Genomic DNA, 23248 nt, shown 5'->3' with positions numbered 1-23248 from the left:
ATAAAAATACACAACCGTCAACGGCGTCAATCATCAATTTATCCCAAGATCGAAAACAAAACACATCCCCGTTTAAAACAACAAGTAGCCCGAAACCGCCGCAGCAGCATATCGCCAAAACCAGTCTAGGGTCTGCGTCAGAACCGCCGGGTTCTTGTAAAGAGGCAGCAAATAGATTAAAATCAACCAAACACACCACAGTTGATAGGTGATTTCATCCGCCGACACCCACCGCAGCTGCATGGTCCGATATGCAATTAGCCCGGCAGGCCCCAGCAAAATGAGGTAACCTACGATGTCCAGAGCCCAGAACGTGGGACAGAAGATGGACCAAAACAGAACGCCGACGGCCACGGAGATACGAGCAACTCGTTGGCCGTGGATGATTGGTAGTGTGAGTCGGCCCCGAGCGGCGTCACCCTCGATATCTGGGATGTCTTGAACATGGATGGTCGTTAAAACTATCAGTCCAATCACTCCCAGCCATACGTAGGCCGCTGTGTTTAGCTCATACTGAGACCCGGCTGCGATGGCGGTAGAGCCGGATCCATGACAGATGAACCCTGCGGCGTTAAGGACGTTGCGCGCAATGTAGTTCTCGTCTGCGCCAGCAAGGTCGTTGTACATCCAGGTGAGTACGAGCATGGCGACGGTCTCACGCAAACCACCAATGAAGCATGAGAAGAGAACTCCCAGCGGAATTAGAACCAACAGTAGCCGACGGGCTTCGTCCTGCGTGATCCGGCCAGCCGGAATGGGACGCCATGGCTTGTTAACAGAGTCCTCGATGACGGAGTTTGGTAACCGCTGGTTGGCGAGGTTGAACACCAGCAGATTAAACCAATTCCAGAAGGCAACGAGTGGTAAACGAGCAAGGATTAATCCCAGACTCGGCGTTGAATTCGAGGTTAACAACCCTCCAGCCAGTGCTTGGAAAATGCCCACTGCTGTTTGAGGGTAGAGAATGACTTTGAAGTCGTTTCGAGTGAACAGATAAACACTGTATAGGTGATAGACTAGAGAGCGACCCTGGCACGCGTTGTTAGAATGTTGACCTGTTTGAAATCTAGAGAGATGATAACGCACCTGGGAGGGCTGCGAGCCCAGAATGGATGTTTTCTCAGACAGCATAGTGTCGGTCACAGTCAATTCGTTAACAAGTTTCTGTTGAATGCGCATAGATGAGATGTCAAGTAAACTTTAGGAGAATGATTTGGTTGAACTGTTCAGCAGACAGCGCAGCCAGATAGGGGTATTTAAGTTCTCGATATCAAGGAAATCATTCAATGGCGTAGGCAGCCTGGGGTGCCCTGGGGCCTTTCTGCCTGACTCTATCCTTTGCCCGCGAGCCCAGGTATGGGCGCAACACTGCCTGGTGACCATGGCTGTGTCACCATTGACCATGGTATCTGTTTGGATGACACTTTTTTCAGGCCACAGATGTCAACGATGACTTTGCCCCACATTGTATCTTGAAACGGGCAACATTGGCCGTCGCAACCCATGCCTACAATGTACATTTAGCATGACACAACAGTTAGGACGTGGATCATCTCCGCAAATAGAACACCTCGTGGGAGATAATGATCAACTAAACTGGGGCCAGGGCGTAAGGAGCCCAGCTTATGCGCAATTCGGTTACACAAAAGACCCAGAATAGAGAAAAAAAGGACATTGTCCATCGTCACCCACATGGCTTTTACCCAGCTGAACCGGGGTGTTTTAGTGGGCCCACGCACGGTGAAAATGACACGGATTATTAGAGATAATGCAGTGTGAATCATAGAAGCACGCTAAGTAGACCGTTGAATCCTTCCAGTGAGTCTCATAATCCTCGATCTTGGTACTTATTCGTAGACACGGACTGAGTAAGGCGTCCAACTCAGGACCCGCTTTCGCTTCCTTCGATCTTCTGCACTGCGCTGCCTGCAGGCGACAGCTGATCCTGAGTCATTCAGGCCTACTCTCTAGATTGTTTCATGGAGTTAATGGAGTTCACTGGGTTCTGGCCGAAAATAGCCGTTGTAAAAGATGCAAAGTTGCCTATACTCTGGATCGCGCGGTTTGCCCAGTCATTCGGACGATGCATTACGTCATAGCCGGGGATGATCAGCGATCCTCCTATCGGCAGCCTCGGTCCATTTCTAAAGGTCTATCATAGTCTGCTGCATTGTGTTGACTATATGTAAAGAATGCGTGAAAGTTTGTCGCTGGCGTCGTCGGAATTATGGCACCTAGACTTTCCGGGTGGTGATGAACTTCATCAAGACTATACGAAAAGCCAGAAGCCAAATGGTAACCTTAACTGTAAGTACTCCCATAAATAAACTAAGTATACGGGTCTGTGTAATGCATAAGCTTCTACATACAACCTGCCTAAAGTAGCATCCCCTACTTTAAAGATATACTCAAATTCATTCGGAACCTTAAGGAAGTGGACCAATTCCCCAGCCTATTCCAACTCCACCAACTCGGCTACAAAATCCACAACCTTCTGCGGCGCACTCAAATACGGATGGTGGGACGCCTTTAGGCGAAGAGTACGAGATGTCCCTAACACCGAAGTCATATACTCCTGGACCGGCAAGGGGAGCATACGGTCATCCTCACACAGAATGTAAGAATTTGGAAGAGCTTTCCATGGTTCATATGTTCCACTCCCGAAGAACACGGAGAGAGAAGTATGTGTCAGGGCACTCGACTAACGAGTTTGCTCGGCTGAACACAAATCACAGAATGCCTCCGAGGCAGGGGTTGCGCAAGAAGAGCGGCTTCCCTATAATTTCATCATTTTATTTTTAGCATCGGCTATGTGCGAAAAGCTTGATAGATATGTAGACTAGGAAGGGTTGAGTTTGCATACCTCGGATCGTATCCACGGCATCATTAACCCTCCGGAAGCAGAGACCAAACTCTGTTCCTGCGCCACCACAAACGCAGCCATATATACCAGCATCATGACTCCGCCTGCTTGGCCATTCTTCTGGCGCTCATGCTTCTCGAGACCCTTGACGGCGCTAGAGCTGACAAGTCCGCCATAGGAATGGGCCACAATGATGATGTCTTCTCATGCATCGGCGATCCCGGCCAGTGCGTTATATGTAGGTTGGAGACGTCGTCGTCCAACGTCTTGTTAGGGGGCTCGGCGCCCGTTGATACGTGAGGAACTATTTTTGCATTGAGGCTTCTGGACGTAAAGTCTTCTTGGAGCTGGGAGTAGAAGAACGGCGGGCTCCAGGCTCCAGGTACAATAACAATGGTCGGCATTGTTGTGATTGATATAAATTTATTGACTTGGAGAGAAAGACAGGGAAACTGAGAGACTGTTAGCGATATTTTTCTAGTTCGGTCTTCCGGTCGTCCATGTTCTTAAGAACAAAATCAAAATACTATACCTACTATCTAGGCGGGATTTGCACCAAAGGCCGTTCCTTAGAAGTCTCAGCCATGGTGACCACCGATTCTTAAGTCCGAAGGTGAAGACTTTGCTCATCTGGCCGGGAGCAGCCAGGGATCTCGGTGTTTGGGAGTCAATCCCCGTTCTTGCGGTTGTCTCCACAACGGCTACGCTGATCGGCTTCGCTTTTGTACATTGGGGCTATAGAACATGACTCTCGAAGTGCTATCTAAAAGCCCTCTTTATGGTTTCGCGGGATGTACTGGGCGACGAAAGAGATCAAAATTTCAACAAAGGGCATAAAAGCAGCCTCTAAAAACCGCGTAAGTAGGAGTTAGGAATGCTAAAGTAGACCATGAAGAAACAAACTGTAGTAATATTACTAGAACCTAGACAGAGATAATTCTCTACCATAAATCACAGCCGGATTCTCTCGACAAGTCAGAGTCGAATGATAGAAGTTAGGGCTGGACTGGGTGGCACTGTCAAAGTAGAACACCCAGACAGAATAAAGACAAAACAGATCGAGACAAAGATCCGAAGGCAAAGAATGAACCTTCTCGAGCGATCCTGTCAATCAAAGAAACCAAGAAGGCAATTCATAACTTTTTTTCGTGGCAGGAGGTGGCGGAATGAAAAGAGCCTCACTTCTCACGAGGCCTCCCGAGCCCTAACGCCTGAGCTCTTAGGCATTGGAATTGGCGCATTCCTTCTTCTTGCCCCCATCATAAGCATCTCCGGGAAGCTCATAGGGGGAGATGTGATACGCCCTCTTCTCCTTGGCATGTTCATCCTCAGTAACCTCATCATCCTCACCAAACTCATCGCCCAGGTCTTTCACAATCACTTCCTCTTCCCCGGGCGCCAACGTTTTTACCGGCTCATGCTCCTGTTCATCCCGGCCAATATGATGCTTCTTAGAGACGCAATGGCCATGCTTACCACATTTCTTATCCTTCGCGCAATCGTTGTTAGTTTTGCACTTCTTGCCAGCACCATGCTGGTCACGACGCGACGGTTGTCCCATTCCAATCTTGTCGAGGTCGTCGACACTGAACATAAAGTCGGTATGTTTGGGGTTCGAACCCCCAGCACCATCTATGCAGATGCCTTTGAGACACGTGCCCGGCGCACAGTCGGCGTCTTTTTTGCAACGAGGATCTTTGATGTCCGCAGCTGTCATGGTAGCAGGCATTGTTTTAGTGACTGATTGTTTATGGTTAGGACATTTCCCCTAGGGTTGCTGTTGGGGAAGGGAGGGTGAATGGATGGGTGAACTTACCACGAGTCGTGAGGGTGGTGCGAATCCAGTTATTGGGATCGGCCCATTTGGGCTTGTGGCGCGTAGTGAATTTGGCGGTGGAAGTGAGGGCGAGGAAGAGGGCAAGGAAGAGAGTGAGGAGTTTCATAATGATGGAGCTTAATAAATTGATTCAAAGACGAAAAGAAAGGAGTCTGCCGGTTCAAAACCAACGAGTATAGAGGAAAACAGAAATAGTTTATCTTGTACTTCAGCACAGCCCAAGCAAGTATAGATAAGTGAAACAGAGGAAGGGCGAGAAGGTCAATCCAGATAAGAAGATATAGGAATATTTATAAAGAACTGACTCCATGGAACTACTTCTGATCTGGAAGAGCTCTGAACATCAATATAACAATCCGATTTCTGTTTGCCTCATTCGACGACTGGGACTACGTGACACGCGCCTCGATGTTCTCTGTATTGTTTATCAAATCACACGGTGGCATCGAAGTATCAAACGATCTTTGTTGTTGGGAAATCGAAACTTCTGGCCAAAGAGTACATGTCTTGACCAAGACCGATTCATTGTCGAGCTGGTATTCAAATTATTGAAGACATCAATAATGATATTCTTCAAGGGGCGGTGGTCACGCATATCCCCTGTCGATATACAACAAATGGAACATGGAAAGCTTGGGGCACGGGGATGTCTGTTCTTATTACTTCAAAGGGAATCAGGATACTTTGTCATCTAATGGTTTTCAATAGGCAATTTAGCTTGGCTGCCGAGACTTCATTTTCTCAACCATTGAGATGCCCTCATAAAAGATGACAAGGGGCTCGTTGTGAAGAAATTCGTTGGGGGTATGAGGAACAAGGGCCATTTCGACAAGATAGCCCCTCGAGCGTGTCAGGTTGAAGATAAGGGTCATGAATTGGATAATGACAGGATCACTAGCTGGTTTAATCAATAAGGAATTTCCTGGCTCCTGAAAAATGAACGTTTTGCGGGGTTGCGTGACTATAAAGAAAGAACAAAGAAATCTCTAAATAGTTGACGAAATGGGGGGTATGACAGCATGAAAGTGCACGAAAACCTTTGTTTAGGTTGATGATTTCGACAGGGTCAAGGATGATGGAAATGATATAATTGTATAGAATGTCAAGGCTGAATTCAGACGAGAGCATTAAATAACTGGGAACCAGTATTAATTTTTCGCAGAAAATTTTGTGATTGTCATTAAAGTCTAGTATTATTCTTTGCTCTGCAGTACGATGAACAGGGTTTTTGAATGATGAAAGAAAGGAACGTCGGACCTTCTGAAAAGGCTTTGCGGTTGTCAAGGACCCGGTGATTCTTGGCGCGTGGGATGCCACAGGCTCCCCGTGCGAGTGAAGGTATTCCTTGCTGCCTGTGGAATTTTGCGAATGGTCTAGCAATGGCCAGGCCAGCGGTGGCTGAGAAACTAAACCAAGCGCTCTAACTGGCGAAGAAGGCCATTGGGCTCCGCAACGCCCTGGATGGTGATGTCGTCGGCGCGAGCCTGGGAGTCGGCAACGGCGTAAATCCGGAGCTCGTCGGCATTGCCGGAAGGTCGGACGTGAGCCACATCACCGCTGGTGAAGATGATACGCACACCATCCGTGTAGTTCAGGCGAGCGATGGACGAGAATCCGGCCTGGGCGGAAAACACGGTCTGTAGTTCTTGGCGCACCTGGTCCAAATGCTGAGCCTGCGATTCAGTTACGGCAACAGGGGCTCGACCGCCGTCCTGTGCGCTGATCTTCTCAGCTTCGAAGGCAACTTCTTGCATGGCGGGGTCTTGTGGGGAAAACTTCTGGACGATCTTCAGACTCGTGGGTCGCGGGAAGTTCCGAATCAGAGCGGCCTTGCTGAAACGAGCTGGGAGCGTGCCAAAAAGCTGAGGCACGGTGATCTGGCGATTTTGGGCCGCGAACAGGACGCAGAGTAGAGGCAAAACGGCGTCACGCGTGGGAAGTGCCGGGAGCGGGTTTCCGTCGCGTTCAAGATGAGAACCAGTGAGGAATCCACCGTTGGCTTCCCATCCACAAACCCGACTCTTTCCCTTGGCGACGGCGGTCTGCATACCAGCAATCACGTATGGGCTGCCGATCTTGGTGCGAGGCTCGGTGGCCGACGCGAGAGAACCCCGATCGATGGCATCGTTGCTGCTGATGGGGACGACCACAGCATCAGCACCCAAATATTCCGCCACGATCATGCCCAACAAGTCACCGCCGAAGAAACGAAGCTGCTCTCCCTTGGGCGCGACAAGCAGCGGACGGTCACTGTCGCCATCCGTAGACACGACGGCATCGAAGCTGTCACCAGTCTGCTGGTAAAAGCCCTGGATTGTGTTGAGCTGAGCCTGGTCGATGGCCTCGGTATCAATGGGTACGAAGGTGTCACTGCGGCCGGCCGGAGTGACTTGGGCGCCAAATTGTTCCAGAATTTCGACCACGAGATCGCGACCGACGGCGGAGTGCTGGTAAACCATGATCTTCTTCCCCTTGAGCGATTGTCCCTTGAAAAAGTCCTGGTAGCGCTTGACGTAGGAGTTCTTTCCGTCGGGGACGGTAGGTACCAGGTCGGAGGGCGCATGGCGAAGCATGCCATCGGCATCGAAGAGGGATTCGGAGAACGGCTGGGACATGATTTCCTCACGCATGCGCTCGACGGCCTGGTTGATCGGCTTCTCATTCTCCTTCAACAGCTCTCCTTTCGAAGTGTTCAGTTTGTATCCGTTGCGATCGAAGGGGATATGGCTTCCGGTGACCATGATGCTGCCTTTGCCGTGCTGCAGAGCGTAGTAGGTGAGAGCGGGGGTGGGTATTGCGCCCAGATTGATGGCTCGCATGCCACCATCCTTCAAGGCCTGTTCAACCGCCTGTGAGAGGCCACCGCGGTGGTTCTCGACGTAGTGTGTAGAGCTGGGGCGAAGATCGTGGGCATAATAAAAGTCGTCGCCCTTCTGGATGCCACCGTCGGACAGCGGGAGGGATTGCAGATAGCGGATCTCGGCGAGGACATTGATGTAGATCTCCAGCTGCGTGAGATCGATCACTTGACCGCGACGACCACTGGTGCCGAATTTGAGCACCTGAGGTTGGTAAGTGAGGCTGTTGCTGAGAGACATTTTTTCGACAGGCTGCCGGGCAATTCTGGACTGATGATCGTGAGGGGATTCCGGCATCCACGTGTTGATAAGGGGCGCTGCCGGCCGCAGTTGTTCCGCTTCCGGCGGGTGCCTGGTTGCCTGATCCGGCAGGTCACCCCACCTCGCAGCCTTGGAGATCAGGCAGAACCCCCTCCAGGCACCCAGGCTCTATTCCCTCCACCTGACATCGTCACGTTCAATGTTAACCCTAATTAAGACCTCTTTTCTCTATACACAAGCAATTGAGAGTACACTGCAATTCTTCAAACTCCCATAGCAATTCGTAGTTTCGGGTTGTTATCAGCTGATACCGCCCTGCTAGACTCTGTGAAATATATATGGAATCAAGATGCCAGATTTGAACCACTACTTTGAGGGCTTCTCGAATGTTGTCCCCTCCGTTCACATAAAGTGACCTTAAAGTCCTTAGGATTACATTGAATTCCAATCCCAGGAAAACGAAGGAACGATCATCGTGATCTGCTGCCAACCACTCCATCCCGCACCTTTTTCAAAAACTGAATCAAGGGAGTTCCACCAGTTCCCCGCAAGACGCCCAATGAATCCCTTTTAGAATTCCCACCAAACCGATCCTCTCTCGAAGATGCCACATCAGCTCTTCGATTCACAGCCGATGTGTCCATATCACCAAGTGCCGTGGAAGATTGAGCAACAATATACTGGGTAACGATATGCAAATGAACATCGCGGAGCTCACGCAGTGTTTCAAGAGCGAGGTCGTAAGCCTGATTAAGCTCGTCATCTTGACCATTCCGCGTGACATGGTCCCGGATATTCCCAACAGTGGTCATCTCTTCAATGAACAGTCGATGATCCCCGGGCATGTACTGAAGCATATCTTCCATGAATCTACCAGCGGAAGGATCGTGCTCGACTCCTAGAACGATATCGAACAGCTGGATAAGCGAGCTCTGGGCGTTGCTGCCACCACTGTATTGTCGGTATTCTTGGCAGCCAGTTCCATCGTCAAATTTAACCCCCCAGGGCAATCCCTCCTGACTCATGTTCTTGGTTCCATTGAGGAATGGGCGTAGATGATGGTAGAACACGTGGGGCCGACAGCGCTCACGAATACGGGACAACACTGTGATAACTCCACTTAGGTCTTCAGTGAAGTCTCGCAGTTGAACAGTTACTGCTTCTGTATCATTATGTTCAGCTGTCCAGAGTGCTTTTAACAATTGAGAAATCATTCTTGCGCCGCGTGCCTCAATAGCTATAGAAATCAGATAGAACCATTCCTCATCTTCTGATCCGGTAAAGGTCAAGAGTGTGGCTAAGTTTTCAGGATCCTCATTTGACTTCGCAGGGTCAAGGACCTTATAGTTCCAGAGGCAGAACCCGGAATATGTTGCTGTTGGAGGAAGGTCAAATGTGCAGCGACATCTACCAGTGGGATCGAGATTGAGGGTGGAATGACCTGGTAGATGTGGGTTCAGCATGGTAACAAGGCAAAGAAGACAACTTGGTAGACATACTTACCTCTTCGGGTGTTGATTCGCCCCATAAATATGCCTGTAGCATGAATACCAACAGGACGTACGCTCTTTGCCATTCAAGCTCAGAAGTTAGCTCCTGGGTAAATAATACGGGCATACGTTTCACAGCGTTCCTGATCTTTCGTGTAGAAACAAGAGATGGTATGTTAGTAGCAATGGTCTCCCAAGGTTCAAAATAAGCATGTGGTAGAGCTTCGAGTGGTGGCTCAAGGGGAAGAAAGCCAGGGTGGATAAGAATATCGTGACCTGAGCGAGCGTAAGCGGAATGATTCATTTTTGAGGTTATAGGTCAAGGCTGTTTTTCCATGGCAACATTAAACACCAGCTTTGCGAGGGGGATATACAGTTGCTTTATAACGCATGCATATAAATACTCTTGTGCCCACTTTGACGTAAATATTATAAGTTTGCTGGTTCTTTTGACCATATGATACACTGCATCTGCTCATTTTCGGAATAGAATTCACAGGAGGAATGCGAGATTTATGCATAGATGAATCATGGTGAAATAATTCTTAAAGATGAAGACACCAAATCCGGTGACAAGAGTGCTTGCACATATCCTGGACAAAGCTTTCATTGTGAGATGTTAAAAGCTCAGTAATAGGGGGCCGTAAATTGCTGCTAGTAATCATGAATAGCACTTTGATCTGAAAAAGAACCGCCAAGAAGGAGGAACGGGACGAATTTGGTATCAGGAAATAATTAGCCAATTCCGTAAAGGCCAGAGATACCTTATGTAAAGCTTGACGACATCATCTTCCACCAATTCAGGTCTGATGAACATTTTAGACTCTCCTTAAGAGCTTTTAGGAATGAAGGGAGCGTAAAGAATTGGGTACATAATGCATGAAGGTCCGAGCTCAGATTACTGCACATAACTGGGAACTTAAAGGCAAACCAATCTGTTCACACACCGTGACCCCTTGCATATGACGTTCCAAATAGTCATTGCCGCCAGATTAGTGAAAAAAAATTCAGAACAATCAGATAGATATAGCAGGGCTGAATTATAGAGTAGGTGATCGCAACAAAGTTCTATAGAGGAAAACATAAAAACTATCTCTTGTGCTGATCCTCGAGATTCATTCTAAGGGGGAAACAACGCGTCTTCGTGTCCTCGTGAACTTGAAACCGGGGGCAATATAGAGAAGAAGACGATTGGGTCTAAAACTCTCTTAGATTACCTCTTCTGTAGTGATGGTCTATCAAGTGCCCGAAATGAAGTTGGATATCGGAGAACAAAGTAAATCAGCAAAAATTGTTGATTACAGTACTCCGAAAAAGGGTGTGCTAAGGGAGACACAAGGGCCGAGTGCGTGTGACACAAGCAGACATATTAAAAGGGAGTCACTTCTCCCTAACCCCCCAACGATAGTAAGCATCCGTCATTGCTAACTCTCAGACATTTGAGAAATTTTTGGCACTTCCTTTACCTAAGTTGGTTCTCAGTGTCCTCCACACATACAGACCTCAATATACAGACGAGCAGTCATATCATGCCGTATGTCTTCCTGGGCCAATGGAAATGGGGGGGATGAATCGACCGCAGTGCCCGTGAAAGCCATGTATTTGTTAACATCACGCAGCGAGGCTTTGACTATGGATGTGAGATCATCGGTTCTGACATATCTCCGAGAAAATGAGAACGTACATCTTACAGTCGACGATGGAGGTGCGACTTCCCATGGAATACTGGAGAAAGTGACATTGACCACTGAGGAAGCTATTTATCATGACCAGACGTTGAGGTATATGGAAATCCTGCTTTTCTCAGATACTATTATAAGAGAAAAATGCTAACAGTTGAGATCGTTAGAGCAAGATAGATCGACTTGGTACTGCGCTCGCCCTCGATTTCACTCCACACCTGCCTGACCGGTGACGATAGATCTACAGCACCTGCTGTTCCACCTCACACTTGAAGGAGAACTATTCTGCTCGCCAATCCCAGAGAAACCGAAAAGTGTTTTACACGTCGCCACAGGGGATGGAACCTGGGCACTGGATTTTGGTACGAGCATATCCTATTGTCCAAATGCCTTGAAGCTGACTATCGCCCAACGCAGCGCACAGAAATCCGACCACTTCCATCGTAGCCAGCAATTTGACGCAAAACAAGGAGAAAAGGCAAAGATACATTCCCCATTTGGTTGAATATGAGATTACTGTCTTAGTACTGATCCAAAAACCGAAATTCCAGTCCCCGAAACATCGTATTGGAAGCCGAAGATGCCAACAAAACCTGGGCATACGAGCAACAATTTGACTTCATCCACTGTCGTCAGCAGCATCGAACACTGAATGAACAGTGGTTCTTCGAGCAAAGTTGGAAGTACGTATCTAGTTCGCACCCACAAATTCCCTATCATCAGACTGGGTTCAAATAATTTTGCACTAGGTTTCTCCTCCCCGGCGGCTGGCTGGAAATGCAAGAACTCTGCAACCCACTCCGTTGTGACGATGGAACTCTCGCCGCTAACAGCGCCCTATCTCAATGGGGCCAGTTGCTCGTGGAAGCTTCTATCAAAATGGACCGACCAGCCGACAATCCAACGCGATATGCCAAATGGATGCGGTCTGCGGGTTTCACGAATGTGGAGACGGTCGTATACAAGTGGCCAATAAATCCATGGAGTGAAGACGAGAACGAGAAGCTGAAGGGACTGTGGAATCTGTACAACGTTCTGGACAGACTGCATGAGTTTACGAGTATGTTGCTTACGAAGGTGCTGGGGTGGCGCCAGAAAGACGTCGATTCCTTGTTGGTGGATGTGCGCGCTGAGTTGCAGGATCCAAATGTGCATGCCTATTGGCCGGTGTAAGTAATTTGACGTTCCGGATATGTGATTCAAAGAGATCATGGCTGATCCTCACTGGTCTAGGTATGTCGTTTACGGACAGAAACCACTACCTGAGACAGATCAGATCTAGGTTATCGCCACTCGAGGGTTATGAGACACAGGCAGACAGACAGAGAAAAGGAAGGTAGAGCAAAATAAATTGAGGAAGGGAAATTGTCTTGCGTTATCATGGGATGTTGGAGTATGCAGTAGATCCCTGCGTTAGCTGGTTGTTTTGACAACAGAAATTTTAACATCGTCATCCGGTCTATACGCTTGCCTGCTCTGTGCTTTTCCCATTTCGGTCACTGCAGCTCTGAAACAATTCAATGATCTGCGTATTTGAGTGATAGTCTCAATCTGATTTGAATGATCTATTAGGAATATTTGAGGGCGCGTAAGAGGAAGTCCGTATGCACCAATTATTAAAGAAGCAGAAATAGACCGCTCGTGCTGGTTGATTTCCAGTGAGGTACATACATGGAAAGCAGTATAACAGACAGATAAATGATATCAGATTAGACTAATGATTTGAATATTTGCAAATAAAAACTTCCGTTCCAAACCAAACCTGAAGCCAACTTAGCCCAGCCGACAAAGATCACATCAGTATCTCAAATCGCCACGCATTATCCACCAACTTGGCAATTCGCTGACAAGCCTCGAACATCTTCTCCTCCGGCAATAAACTATAACTCACCCTCAATTGACAGCTGCTACGCTGATTGGGCAGAAAGGCCACCCCTGGAATAGCTAGAATTCCATTCTCTTTACCCTGCCGGCTAAGAATTTCGAAACTATCCTGTCCCGGGGGAAGCAACAACGTTAACCAGAAAAACATTCCGGCGGAAGGAGTCTCCCAGGTAGCACGGCCGTGGAGATATTTTTCGGCAGCGGCTGCGAACACATTGCGCCGCTGGCGGTAGAAGTTTGCTGCGCGCTCGCAGTGCTGGAGGAATCCTGCGTGACCCCAATGGTTGAAGAGAGTTAGAGCGAGCATTTGGGTGGTTGAGGAGGGCTGGAGGCTATGCGGGTTGTTAACTCAATATCCAAACTAGGTCTCATTTCTTTGGGGGAAGTTAAACACACTTGATATTTTCCGTAATTCGAATGACTTTCTGCACGGCAGGCAAAGGCCCAGTTAAGATTCCCAGACGCATCCCGGAGCTTACAATCTTGCTAAGCGAATCGAATCGTAGCACGCGGCCTGTTTCACCATTGATTTCATTTTCCAAGGCGAGATAGCTGCGGGCTCTATACGAGGGCTGGTCGAAATTGAGGAACCCGTATGCGTCGTCTTCAAAAATCATGAAGTTGAATTGTTTCGCGAGTCGTAGACTACCAGGACGTGCCTCAAATATCAGTAAAAGCTCACTAGGAAATTTGAAATAGAGGGTAACTCACATCTGAGCCTTGCGAATCTCAGAGCAAGACTGGCCCGTAGGGTTTGACCCAGTTGGAACGGTATATAGCACGCGTGGACGGCGTTTCCCAGGCCACGCAGACAGGACACGTTCGAGGTCAACTGGATTGAGCCCCTTTGCGTCCGACTGAACCTCACTAAGTTGGTGTCCATCGGCTCGTAAGAAGCCAGCTACTCCTCTAGGAGGTCGTTAGTGAAGAATGAACCAGGGAAATCAACGGCTGCGTAGGCCTGACGCACGGATACGCTGGCCTGTGAAGTAATCAGCCATGATCGGGAACGATGGCGGGAGAATAGTGCAGATATACGTTTCAATGAGTACAGGATCTCCAAAATCCGTGAAGACCTGGAAAGCGCGATGAATGAGCTCCTGGCTGCCATTGCCAATGCAGCATGCCCAGCCTTGGTGGTCTCTGATACCGTGAACTCGCCGCTGAAGCTCCTCAAACCACTAAAAATCATGTCAGTCTAGCTACCAGACATACTCACGGGGCAGAAAGAACCATGATTAACTCAGGGTTGCCTCCAGGAAGGCCATATTGTAACGCCTCACTCAATTGGTCTTCTTCAAGCACGATTCGGTGCCCATCAGAGCCCTTGAGCAATATCGAGATCTCAGCAAACGGAAAAGTCTCTGGATTGGGCTTTCCTATTTTGCATCATAAGCCAACTTTCTGCTTAATTAAACAGTAAAGAAGAGGTAAGCCATACCAGCGACCAAGGAAATCATTCCCGGCAATGCCTCAAGAGGCAAAAGACTGCGAACTGACACAAGATCAACATCACCGCTTGAGAAAGAATCAAAGCGGAAAAGGTGGACAAACTCGCTCCAGGCTCATACTGTTGCACCCGTTTCGAAAATAATGTCGTCGGATCAACCGTCGTGTTGATAGCAATTGAGCCCATGACTGCTGTATGCAGTTACCCGTAGCAATATTGAAGATTCAGATCCTTAGCGTGATTGTAAATCTATGGATTTGAGGGCTTGGTCTGGATTTCGACTCTGTATATGCAAATCGACTGCCCACTGTAGTCGGGTGGTTTGGTATGCCCCTGGCTATCTAGTGGGGCTCTCATTTTGGAAGCTTTCCTCGTTTGAATCCTTTCTAACCCAGGCTCGATCCTGTTCCACATCTGAGCAAGGAGGTCTCCTCGGAAAAATTGCAGTATCTAGAGTAGGCTACAGGGATGGGAATATGTTTGAGCCCTGGAATCATGGTCTGCCTAACAACATGTCCCAGCCACCGAATGTCGCCGTTCGTGCAATGGCATGTCAGAATTCCGGCGGCGACAATGCTGAAAGACAGGGCGCACCGAGACCACCGAGACTCACTGTTCGTATCCCCACGTAAGTCCGAAACAATCAAGAGAAATGGCCATGTTGTGTCAGCCGGAATTGAAATCCGGGTAATCTGGCAGAGTCATCTTCGTCTTTTCAAGCTTAGCGAGCCTAGATCTCTGTTCCATAATGAGGGAATTTCTAGGTGAGGCAGAGTGGACGGTCTCATATCGGAGCGATTGTGCTTCTTAGGAGACGGTAGGCTCGCAGCAAACTGAATGACAGGCATGGAGACACGAGGTCTTTTGGCGAGAGTTGGGATGGGATAGATTCTCATTGAACCGACAGAGATGAGAGATATTGACGATTGGAGCGGTGATACCATAATCATAGAATACAGGGAAATTTCGCTGATGGCGTGATTTTGGACAGTATCGCTTTTTGCGGCTACCGCGCTGGGCGAACTAGGAAATCGAAGCATTGGTTGAGAAAGTGCCAGACTAGATTGAACTTGAATAAGCAGGGAAAGATGAGACTGTTCTACCAAGTAAATGTTTTTCAATTACATAAAGCAAATTAGGTAAAATGTACGAAATCCCAACAGGTTTCTCCGTAGATAGTCTTGTAAGACTATATCACCGCCAAGATGTAGTAATCCCAACCAACGTATGACGCGATGAATCATTCCCGGGCAGTCGGGACGACAACCAGCCTCTTGGAAGCGTTAGCCGAGCCCCAAACCGACTGGAGACGACTCAAAGAGGCCGTCTCCACTTCAAACGGGGGTTGCATCTGCATCATAGCGCCCACCATGTCTGGCATCTCGTCTTTGAGGTCCTGGAGGCGCACACTGCCGAGTCCCGAGCCCATAATACAAATCGGCTTGACATTGATCAAGTACGGCGGTACAAGCTGCAGCATATGAGTATCGTCGCTTGCTAGTCCGCCAACCTGAATGTACTGCAGGTTTTCTCCCGGTACCACCTCGGCACTCTGCAGCACATTTGCCGCAGCGGACCCGCCGATATAGTCGAGGATAATGTGAACCGGCCCGACCCTAGAGGGTAAAACAAATGATTCGCGTAAAACCACGCGCTCATCAAGACCCTCTACGGTGGCCAGAGTGTCCTCGCGACGAGAGAGGCCGATAATACGAGCAGCTCCTAAGAATCGGGCCACGAGGGCGGCGGCACGTCCGCTAGCACTGGTGGCACCAAGAATAAGCACTGTGCGACCCAAGCATCCACCAATAGCACGCCGGCGAAGCGCAATCCAACTACTGGACATGGGGTTGGCCAGAGCCGCCACGCCGACTGGGTCCGCGTTCGGAGCGAGCTTCACGAGGTTGTGGCGCTCGACATTGGCACGCTCGGCTAGCAGAGGGGCGGCGAGTGGGTGAATGAAGTAGAGGTCACCGGTCTCATCGTCACGTCCGACTCCATCGATGCTAGGATCGAAGGGTAAGGGGGAATCGAAGACACTGGGGTGTTTCCCCGTGGCGCGAATCTGTACAACGCGCGGGACGCCTACGGCCAGCACGCTGAGCTGCACCTGCGTAGGCGAAGGGGGCAGGAGGTCCGAGACTGTGCGACATTGCGGTGCTGTACCCCAGCTAGTCACTTGGGCGGCTTTCATGGTGAGGCTGGCTGAGCGATGGAATTTTCTGTGCTGGGAACTCGGAAAGTGGGAAGATGCCGGTATATTCAATGCAGCTCGCGGGGAATAAGACAATTGAGAAAACCGAAGAACCGGGCGTAGATGCCTCATTTTAAGTAATTTCGGAAGAATGTGAAAATGGTCAAGGAATATCAAGCTTGGTTTGATATGCGAAACGTCAAGCCTATCCCGGGCTGTAAGAAAGATCCAGAAAGTCCGTGTAGTGCCTGTCCGAGGCACGAAAGGGAAGGCAATAGGAGATTGAAGGGTAGTTAGCGGAGTGTCCCGAGCTAACGCTAGCAGGAAACAAAGAAGTCATAAGGTCCAATAGAATGACCCCATAAGCACAAGGATGTGCCATTCTACTACCACCAAACCTAGTGAAGACCAAGGTGTGAAACGGCGAGGTAGAGGCGCATTCACTTGATCCTGACTATAGTGATTCGCCTTCAGCCATGTTAAATCACCGATAATTGCGAATGATTATGTCACGCTCAGCTCAGGCCTGCAGCATCTGTCACCAATTCCTACTTCAGCCTTCTTAATCTCTCATCCATCTCATGTAAACAAAAAACGCATTCCTGGTTGTGTTTCCTTGGCTTTGTGAGAAAGGAAAATATAGCCTCGCCTCCATAGCGCAGTAGCACAAGCCCTTTTCGTGTGACCAAATCTGTGTCATCTTCATGATTCAACACCCTGTACAACGCACTTCAAAGGCCAGTGCGCTGTCAACATCCACTGACCGGGCTGAGATAAGAGACCCGCAGACCTAGCCAGGTATTACGAGTTAGATAGTCCTGTGGCTGAGTAGAAAGGAACATTGTGTTAAATTTGGACTGGATGAATCGTTCAACTTTGAGCAAATTACATCGAGTGCCAGGGCCGCCCATCCCTAGGCTGCGTCATGATCCACTACCTGAATGCGCGAAGGGAGGATCATTTCCATCCTAATGCAGACGAATCCCAAAATCCCCTGCCAGCCTCCTGTCTACCTGGTCGATGGACTTTGCAAAATACGAGGTGGTGCATACTCCTTTGGCTTTGTTATAAGTGAACGAGGCATAGGTCTGTCCGTACTCCTCAGCTCCACTGCATCGTCATTAGCACGCATAACGAGATAAATCCAGGGTGCTTACAAGAGGTTTCGCAATGTCTCGCGGTATCTACCGGTAAGACCCCAATCGTTTCCCAGCTTCTGCAGCATGAGCTCCACGTTGAGCTCAACCGCTTTGTTTGTCTCCGCGTACTGGAACACAGGGATGTAGACTTTCGTGTCGGGGAGTATTTCACCGGGAGTAATCTCAACAGTGAAAAGCAAACCTGAGTAGCCAGTCGAGTCGACGCGATCGGGCTTACACCAGCTTTCATCCATCGGCGCATCATCAGGTTCGTTTCGCAGGATAGACCAGATTGACTTAAGGGTCTCGACACGGGCTCGCGCCGTCTCGTCGTCCAAACGACCACCCAGCGTCATCACATCCCGGACCACAGCAAAGGCATTGCTGAGCGTATGAAGATAGCACTTCACTCGGGCTTCTGGGTGGGTAACTGGGTCCAGGCAATCAAATCCCAATAACATGAACTGGACGTCACTCGGGGTCGTCGCCAGGTAACTAGAGATAGTATATCAGCTTGCTGCTAAAAGCTACATACATTTATCATACTCTTCCAAGATATCCAGACCTGGCGCCAAACGCGCACCCATGGGCTCCAGGCGTCTCAGCGCCTCAAAAAAGAGATCCTTTGCTGGTCGCCCAGTGGCAATGGACTTGCGAAGAGAGGGGATGTAACATTTCATTGTACGCTGGCTGCCATCGAAGTCAAATCCTATCGACAGGGGTGGCACGGCGATATTGGGAGGCACGTTCGCCACAGCAAACTCGGTTTCCTCCGGTGAGAGTAAGAGAGCTGCCATAAGGCCCTCCATCCACTTTGTGTCGCTCCCTGTTTTCGAGGCGATGTGGAGCGCAGTTTCCCGTGAGGCATGTTCGGCAAATGGATCGGGTCCCGCTCGCTGCGCTGGTCTCACAATGTCGAAGTCGCAGCGGATCTTCGCTTTCCCCGATGAGGCCATGTTGATGCTGGGATCGAAGGGAGATCCGACGAGGGATGCTGGTGGTGTATACGGAGCATGCGGCTCCGTAGGCAAGGGCCCTAAGTTGGGTGCAACGAATTCGTCCATAAATTTAAGATGGCTCTCCTGATCAATTGGGGAGTAAGATCCGGCCGCCTGGAACAAGGGAGCCATGATAGACCGAACATATTGCGTCCAGTATTCAACAGACTGGCTCTCCTTTGCATTATGAAGTCCGTTTTCTGACGGCAAGGTTTTGGCCTGCATGATGGGCATAGGGGTGATTTTGTCAATGGCACTGAAGCTGGAGATGCTGTGATAAGAAATCCTATTTACCGCGGCCGCGCCTTATATAGAATGTTGTGCCAGTACGAAAGCCCTCTCAAGACCCTCCACGGCTTTTGCAGGAGATACCAATAGTAGGAAGACGTTTGTGTGAGCAATCCTGGCATCAGGCCTCCGTGGTATCAAAGCAAAGAGAGAATTGGTCATACTCTTCTCAAACTGAACCTAGCGTTACGAGACGTCATCATTCTGATGTCTGGAGGACACCCACATTGAATCCTTGGATGCATCGCATATTGCAAGGGCCGACAGGTAAGCAGCACATTTGTCTGCAGGAGCAATTCTTGACATCAGAACTGGTCCGTGTCGTATCAAACAGAGGGTCTTTCCCACTTCTTTCTGAAACCTAAACCTACGAGACATCGTGTCTCTAATCCTCCGAGACCTTCAGCCCTGGGCTGCGTCCCATCGTAGAAGGGCTGACTGTTATGCAGCAACTGTTACTGCCACCAATTCAACCAACTCCATTCGTCTCTTGCCACAAAATGAAGGGATAGGGAGGATTCGATCACGGGTATTGTAGCGCAATCGTCCCGAGTCAGGGCATACGTATGCATTTTGTTTTGGATGATGGCACTCGTATATGCATGTTTTAATGTGAGCGTGGTCACATTCCTCCGTCAACCTTGTCAGATTTTGCTAGCCGGGTTGATTATCGGTCTAGCGACTCGAATGCATGCAATCAATCAGCGATCAAAGTCGCTTTATCATGAGACTTGTGGGTGGCTGAAAAGCCCTTCGTGCGATGCCTCAGCTGTTCTCGACATAGTATTACGCGAGAATGCCAACTATCCGTAGCAACCCCCAGCTTCTAGGCCCATCGGCCCATTGGCTCGTTGGCCTATTGCCCTAAGGTTCTTTGTTGCACAGCAGCAGTTTCAGCATCGGAAGGACTCCTGGATCCCGTCTCCCTACCGAACTTACACGACGTGCAATCAATGACACATGGCGTACAAAGCGGCTGAGCTGAAGAGAAAATGCAGGCTGTATGTTGCAAGCCCATCTCGTATGCCAGTGAAGCTCGTTCGGGTCCAGCCTCACCTGCCTTGAAGCCCCTTTTCCAATGCTTGGGTGTAAGATGTGGACTGTGCGACTGTTAGAAAAGGAGGGTAGAGTCTCCTGGGTTGAATGATGTGTAGCCGTACTTCGACAGATGATCACACTCACAACTCCTAAACACTTCCTTTCCTCATCACTATGTTTCCATCCAGCTCGAACGGCGATGCCTCTCTCAAAGGTCCTTATGATAATATTGCGGATGCCTTGCGTTATGAAGCAAAACGCAACGCGGAGGGCATTGTGACCTATCCGCTCAACGACTTCAATGACCCATCATCGGCGCAGCATCTTTCTTACAAAGATTTGCTAAACCAAGCCGAGGACAATGCCTGTCGGCTACGACAGCGCGGGATCTCCGCGTCCGGAGTCACAGTGCTACTGCACTTTGAGACCAACCTCGACAGCATCGTCTGGTACTGGTCTGTTCTCTTGACGGGAGCAATTCCTGTTATTACTGGGCCTGGAATGTTCAGCCCAAATGCGGGAGACAGAAAAAAGCATCTCATTCATCTTTACAACACGCTTGGTGCACCGAACTGTCTCACACGGGAAACTCTAAAGGCTCCATTCGCAGAGCAAAGCGGAGACAGGCGTATTGAGTGCTTCACCATAGAAGACCTGGTTAAAGATCCAGTCACTGCCGCCTTCTCCGCGTTGCAGCCGTCTTCGTCTGATACCGCGGCTCTGATGCTCACGTCCGGCAGCAGTGGTCAGGCTAAAGCGGTGCCGCTTACCCATCGGCAGCTACTAGTGGCCTTCCGGGGAAAGTCAGCAGTGGCGAAGCTACGGTATCCTCAAAGCCCATTTCTATCATGGGTGCACATGGATCATGTCGCAAACTTGGTTCATTGTCACCTTTTCGCCATTGTGTCTGGTATTTCGCAAATTCAGGTTTCTGCTGCCGACGTACTGGTCGATCCCGTCCAGTGGCTGAATATCCTCAGCCGGCATCGCGTATCGCGCACATTTGCACCTAACTTCCTCTTTTCCAAGCTGCGGCGGCAGCTTGCTGCTGGAAGAACTGAAGGAATAGACGCAGACCTGAATCTCGAGACACTGTATCTAGACACAGGAGGCGAGGCAAATGTTATCCAGGTTTGCGTGGCGCTTCAAGAGCTTCTTAAACCATACGGAGTTCCCGAGGATGTTTTCCACCCTTCCTTTGGCATGACAGAGACTTGCGCCGGTTGCATATTCAACTCTCGCTGTCCCAGCGGTGACCGTGGGGATCATTATGAGTTCGCGTCTCTGGGTCAGCCAATGCCTGGGGTTCGAATGCGGATTACCCGTCTCGATGGGTCAGGGGAAGAAGCCGAGTCCGGGGAGCGAGGCAGCCTGGAGGTGACGGGTGAAGCTATTTTCGAGGGGTATCACAAAAATGAGACGGCTACAGCCGAGGCCTTCACTACTGACGGCTGGTTCCGGACAGGCGATCTTGCCTATATTGACTCCAAGGGCAATTTGCATCTAGACGGCCGCACGAAAGAAATGATAAATATCAACGGTGTCAAATACCTGCCTCACGAGCTGGACTCAGCACTAGAGCAGGCTGAGATTCCAGGCGCCACGCCGAGCTATTTCTGTTCCTTTAGCACCCGTGATGCCACCATGGATACTGAGGCCTTGGTGGTATTATACTTGCCGTCCTTTGACGAAGACGATGATCAGTCGAGATTTGAGACCCATAGCAGTATCGTCCGGGTGGCCAGTTTACACACTCATTCGCGGCCTCAGGTAGTACCGTTGGGTCTCCAGGACATGCCTAAGAGTACATTGGGCAAGCTATCCCGCACAAAGCTGCAAGCAGCCCTCGAGAGCGGTCAATTCAGCAAACAGCAAGCGCGTAATGATGCAGCGATCAAACGCTATCGCCAGCAAACGCGCGGTGAGGTTGAGACGACGAAGGAAGCCGTTATTCTTGATATTGTTCGAGACCAGCTGGAGGTATCTACAGACGATGACTTCGGGGTGAACGACTCTGTACTTGCCACGGGGGCGACTTCCATGGACCTGGTGGCCATCATGCAGCGCATAAACCGAAAGCTCGGTCTTTGCCCAGCATTACGTCTGACAGATGTGCTCAACCACCCCACCGTCAAAGGTCTCGCTGGTCGCATTGCCGTTACTACCGGGCAGGCACCTCACGAGTATGATCCAGTCGTCACCCTTCAGCCGTTCGGTCATAAGACGCCGCTCTGGCTGGTTCATCCGGGTGTTGGTGAAGTACTTGTGTTCGTCACGCTAGCCCACCACATAACCGACCGCCCCGTGTATGCCTTCCGAGCCAAGGGCTTCAACGCCACAGAAGGAGAGACCCCTTTCAAGTCACTGAATGAAGTGTTTGAGACGTATCGCTCGGCTATTAAAAAGCGTCAACCGCAAGGGCCCTACGCGATTGCTGGCTACTCATTCGGGGGCATGGTAGCGTTCGAAGTTACCAAATTGCTGGAGCGGGATGGTGATGAGGTGCGCTATTGCGGTAGCTGGAACTTGCCACCGCATATTAAATTCCGTATGCGCGAACTCCTGTGGGACGAGTGCGTTATCCATCTCTTCTATTTCGTCGGGCTGATGGACGAGGCCACGGCGTATACACATAAGCCTGCTCTTTGCGCCTTCGAGCGGGAGAATCGTCGATTGGACGCGATCCGCTATCTCCGTCAGCACTGTGACGCAGCCCGCTGGGATGAGCTGGGCCTGCCGGAGGAATACTACCTCCTATGGGTCGGCCTAGCCTCAAACATGCAGGGCATGGCCGTTGACTACGAGCCTGAAGGCAGTGTGCACTCTATGGATGTTTTTGTTGCCGACCCCTTAAGTCATGTGGCAAAAGACCGTAAGGACTGGGTCGAGAGTCGGCTGGCGGCGTGGAAGGACTTTGTGCGAGAGGATGTTCGCTTTCATGATGTCCAAGGGGCTCATTATACTATGTTGAACCCGGAATACGTAGCCAATTTTGCGAACACGTTGAGGGCCGTACTTAAGGAACGGGGGGTATAAGGAATGCGAGCCGTTGTATGTTTTTTTAGAGGCCCTGTATCTGATGTTAGCCACTTCATCATTTACAGCAGAATTCACTTTGGTGGTAATTTTTCTCTCGTGTTTTCCTCACACTGAACGAAAAATCCACGCGAAGACGCGTCTTTAGAGATCGACCGTGCTTCACCCGACTACCCCATCCCGGTCGAGGACCCTTCCTAGAGATCTACTCCCGGACTTAGGTTTCTCCC

The 23248-nt window shown here is 49.8% G+C and overlaps 8 protein-coding genes across 8 annotated transcripts; 2 read left to right on the top strand and 6 right to left on the bottom strand.

The window, feature by feature from the left end:
• Positions 1-72: 72 nt before the first annotated feature.
• KD926_000298 (UbiA family prenyltransferase) lies at positions 73-1179 on the bottom strand (the record flags this gene model as incomplete). The annotated part of the gene is made up of 2 exons (XM_053104240.1): positions 73-1029; positions 1087-1179. 2 exons carry the CDS (start codon positions 1177-1179, stop codon positions 73-75), a joined length of 1050 nt encoding a protein of 349 aa, XP_052952484.1.
• A 2903-nt stretch (positions 1180-4082) lies between these two features.
• On the bottom strand, positions 4083-4806 carry KD926_000297 (uncharacterized protein; the record flags this gene model as incomplete). The annotated part of the gene is made up of 2 exons (XM_053104239.1): positions 4083-4603; positions 4680-4806. The coding sequence occupies 2 exons, from the start codon at positions 4804-4806 to the stop codon at positions 4083-4085; spliced, it is 648 nt and encodes a 215-aa protein (XP_052952483.1).
• A 1300-nt stretch (positions 4807-6106) lies between these two features.
• Positions 6107-9613, bottom strand: KD926_000296 (Phosphoglucomutase; the record flags this gene model as incomplete). The annotated part of the gene is made up of 3 exons (XM_053104238.1): positions 6107-7987; positions 8326-9260; positions 9319-9613. The coding sequence occupies 3 exons, from the start codon at positions 9611-9613 to the stop codon at positions 6107-6109; spliced, it is 3111 nt and encodes a 1036-aa protein (XP_052952482.1).
• A 1292-nt stretch (positions 9614-10905) lies between these two features.
• Positions 10906-12273, top strand: KD926_000295 (S-adenosyl-L-methionine-dependent methyltransferase; the record flags this gene model as incomplete). The annotated part of the gene is made up of 4 exons (XM_053104237.1): positions 10906-11090; positions 11543-11674; positions 11741-12160; positions 12225-12273. 4 exons carry the CDS (start codon positions 10906-10908, stop codon positions 12271-12273), a joined length of 786 nt encoding a protein of 261 aa, XP_052952481.1.
• A 510-nt stretch (positions 12274-12783) lies between these two features.
• Positions 12784-14511, bottom strand: KD926_000294 (aminotransferase-like domain-containing protein; the record flags this gene model as incomplete). Its single annotated transcript, XM_053104236.1, has 7 exons — positions 12784-13207; positions 13272-13520; positions 13587-13782; positions 13846-14056; positions 14109-14254; positions 14317-14370; positions 14430-14511. The coding sequence occupies 7 exons, from the start codon at positions 14509-14511 to the stop codon at positions 12784-12786; spliced, it is 1362 nt and encodes a 453-aa protein (XP_052952480.1).
• Positions 14512-15565: 1054 nt separating this feature from the next.
• Positions 15566-16519, bottom strand: KD926_000293 (NAD(P)-binding protein; the record flags this gene model as incomplete). The annotated part of the gene is made up of 1 exon (XM_053104234.1): positions 15566-16519. The coding sequence occupies one exon, from the start codon at positions 16517-16519 to the stop codon at positions 15566-15568; it is 954 nt and encodes a 317-aa protein (XP_052952479.1).
• Positions 16520-17487: 968 nt separating this feature from the next.
• Positions 17488-18881, bottom strand: KD926_000292 (aromatic prenyltransferase; the record flags this gene model as incomplete). Its single annotated transcript, XM_053104233.1, has 3 exons — positions 17488-17629; positions 17677-18153; positions 18205-18881. 3 exons carry the CDS (start codon positions 18879-18881, stop codon positions 17488-17490), a joined length of 1296 nt encoding a protein of 431 aa, XP_052952478.1.
• Positions 18882-20156: 1275 nt separating this feature from the next.
• Positions 20157-23018, top strand: KD926_000291 (acetyl-CoA synthetase-like protein; the record flags this gene model as incomplete). Its single annotated transcript, XM_053104232.1, has 1 exon — positions 20157-23018. The coding sequence occupies one exon, from the start codon at positions 20157-20159 to the stop codon at positions 23016-23018; it is 2862 nt and encodes a 953-aa protein (XP_052952477.1).
• Between the last annotated feature and the right edge of the window lie 230 nt (positions 23019-23248).

The sequence above is a fragment of the Aspergillus affinis genome (genome assembly GCF_023601865.1).
Source record: "Aspergillus affinis strain CMG 70 chromosome Unknown NODE_107_length_126409_cov_88_547494, whole genome shotgun sequence".
NCBI classification, from domain to species: domain Eukaryota; kingdom Fungi; phylum Ascomycota; class Eurotiomycetes; order Eurotiales; family Aspergillaceae; genus Aspergillus; species Aspergillus affinis.
This window is presented reverse-complemented; position numbering and strand designations above follow the sequence as displayed.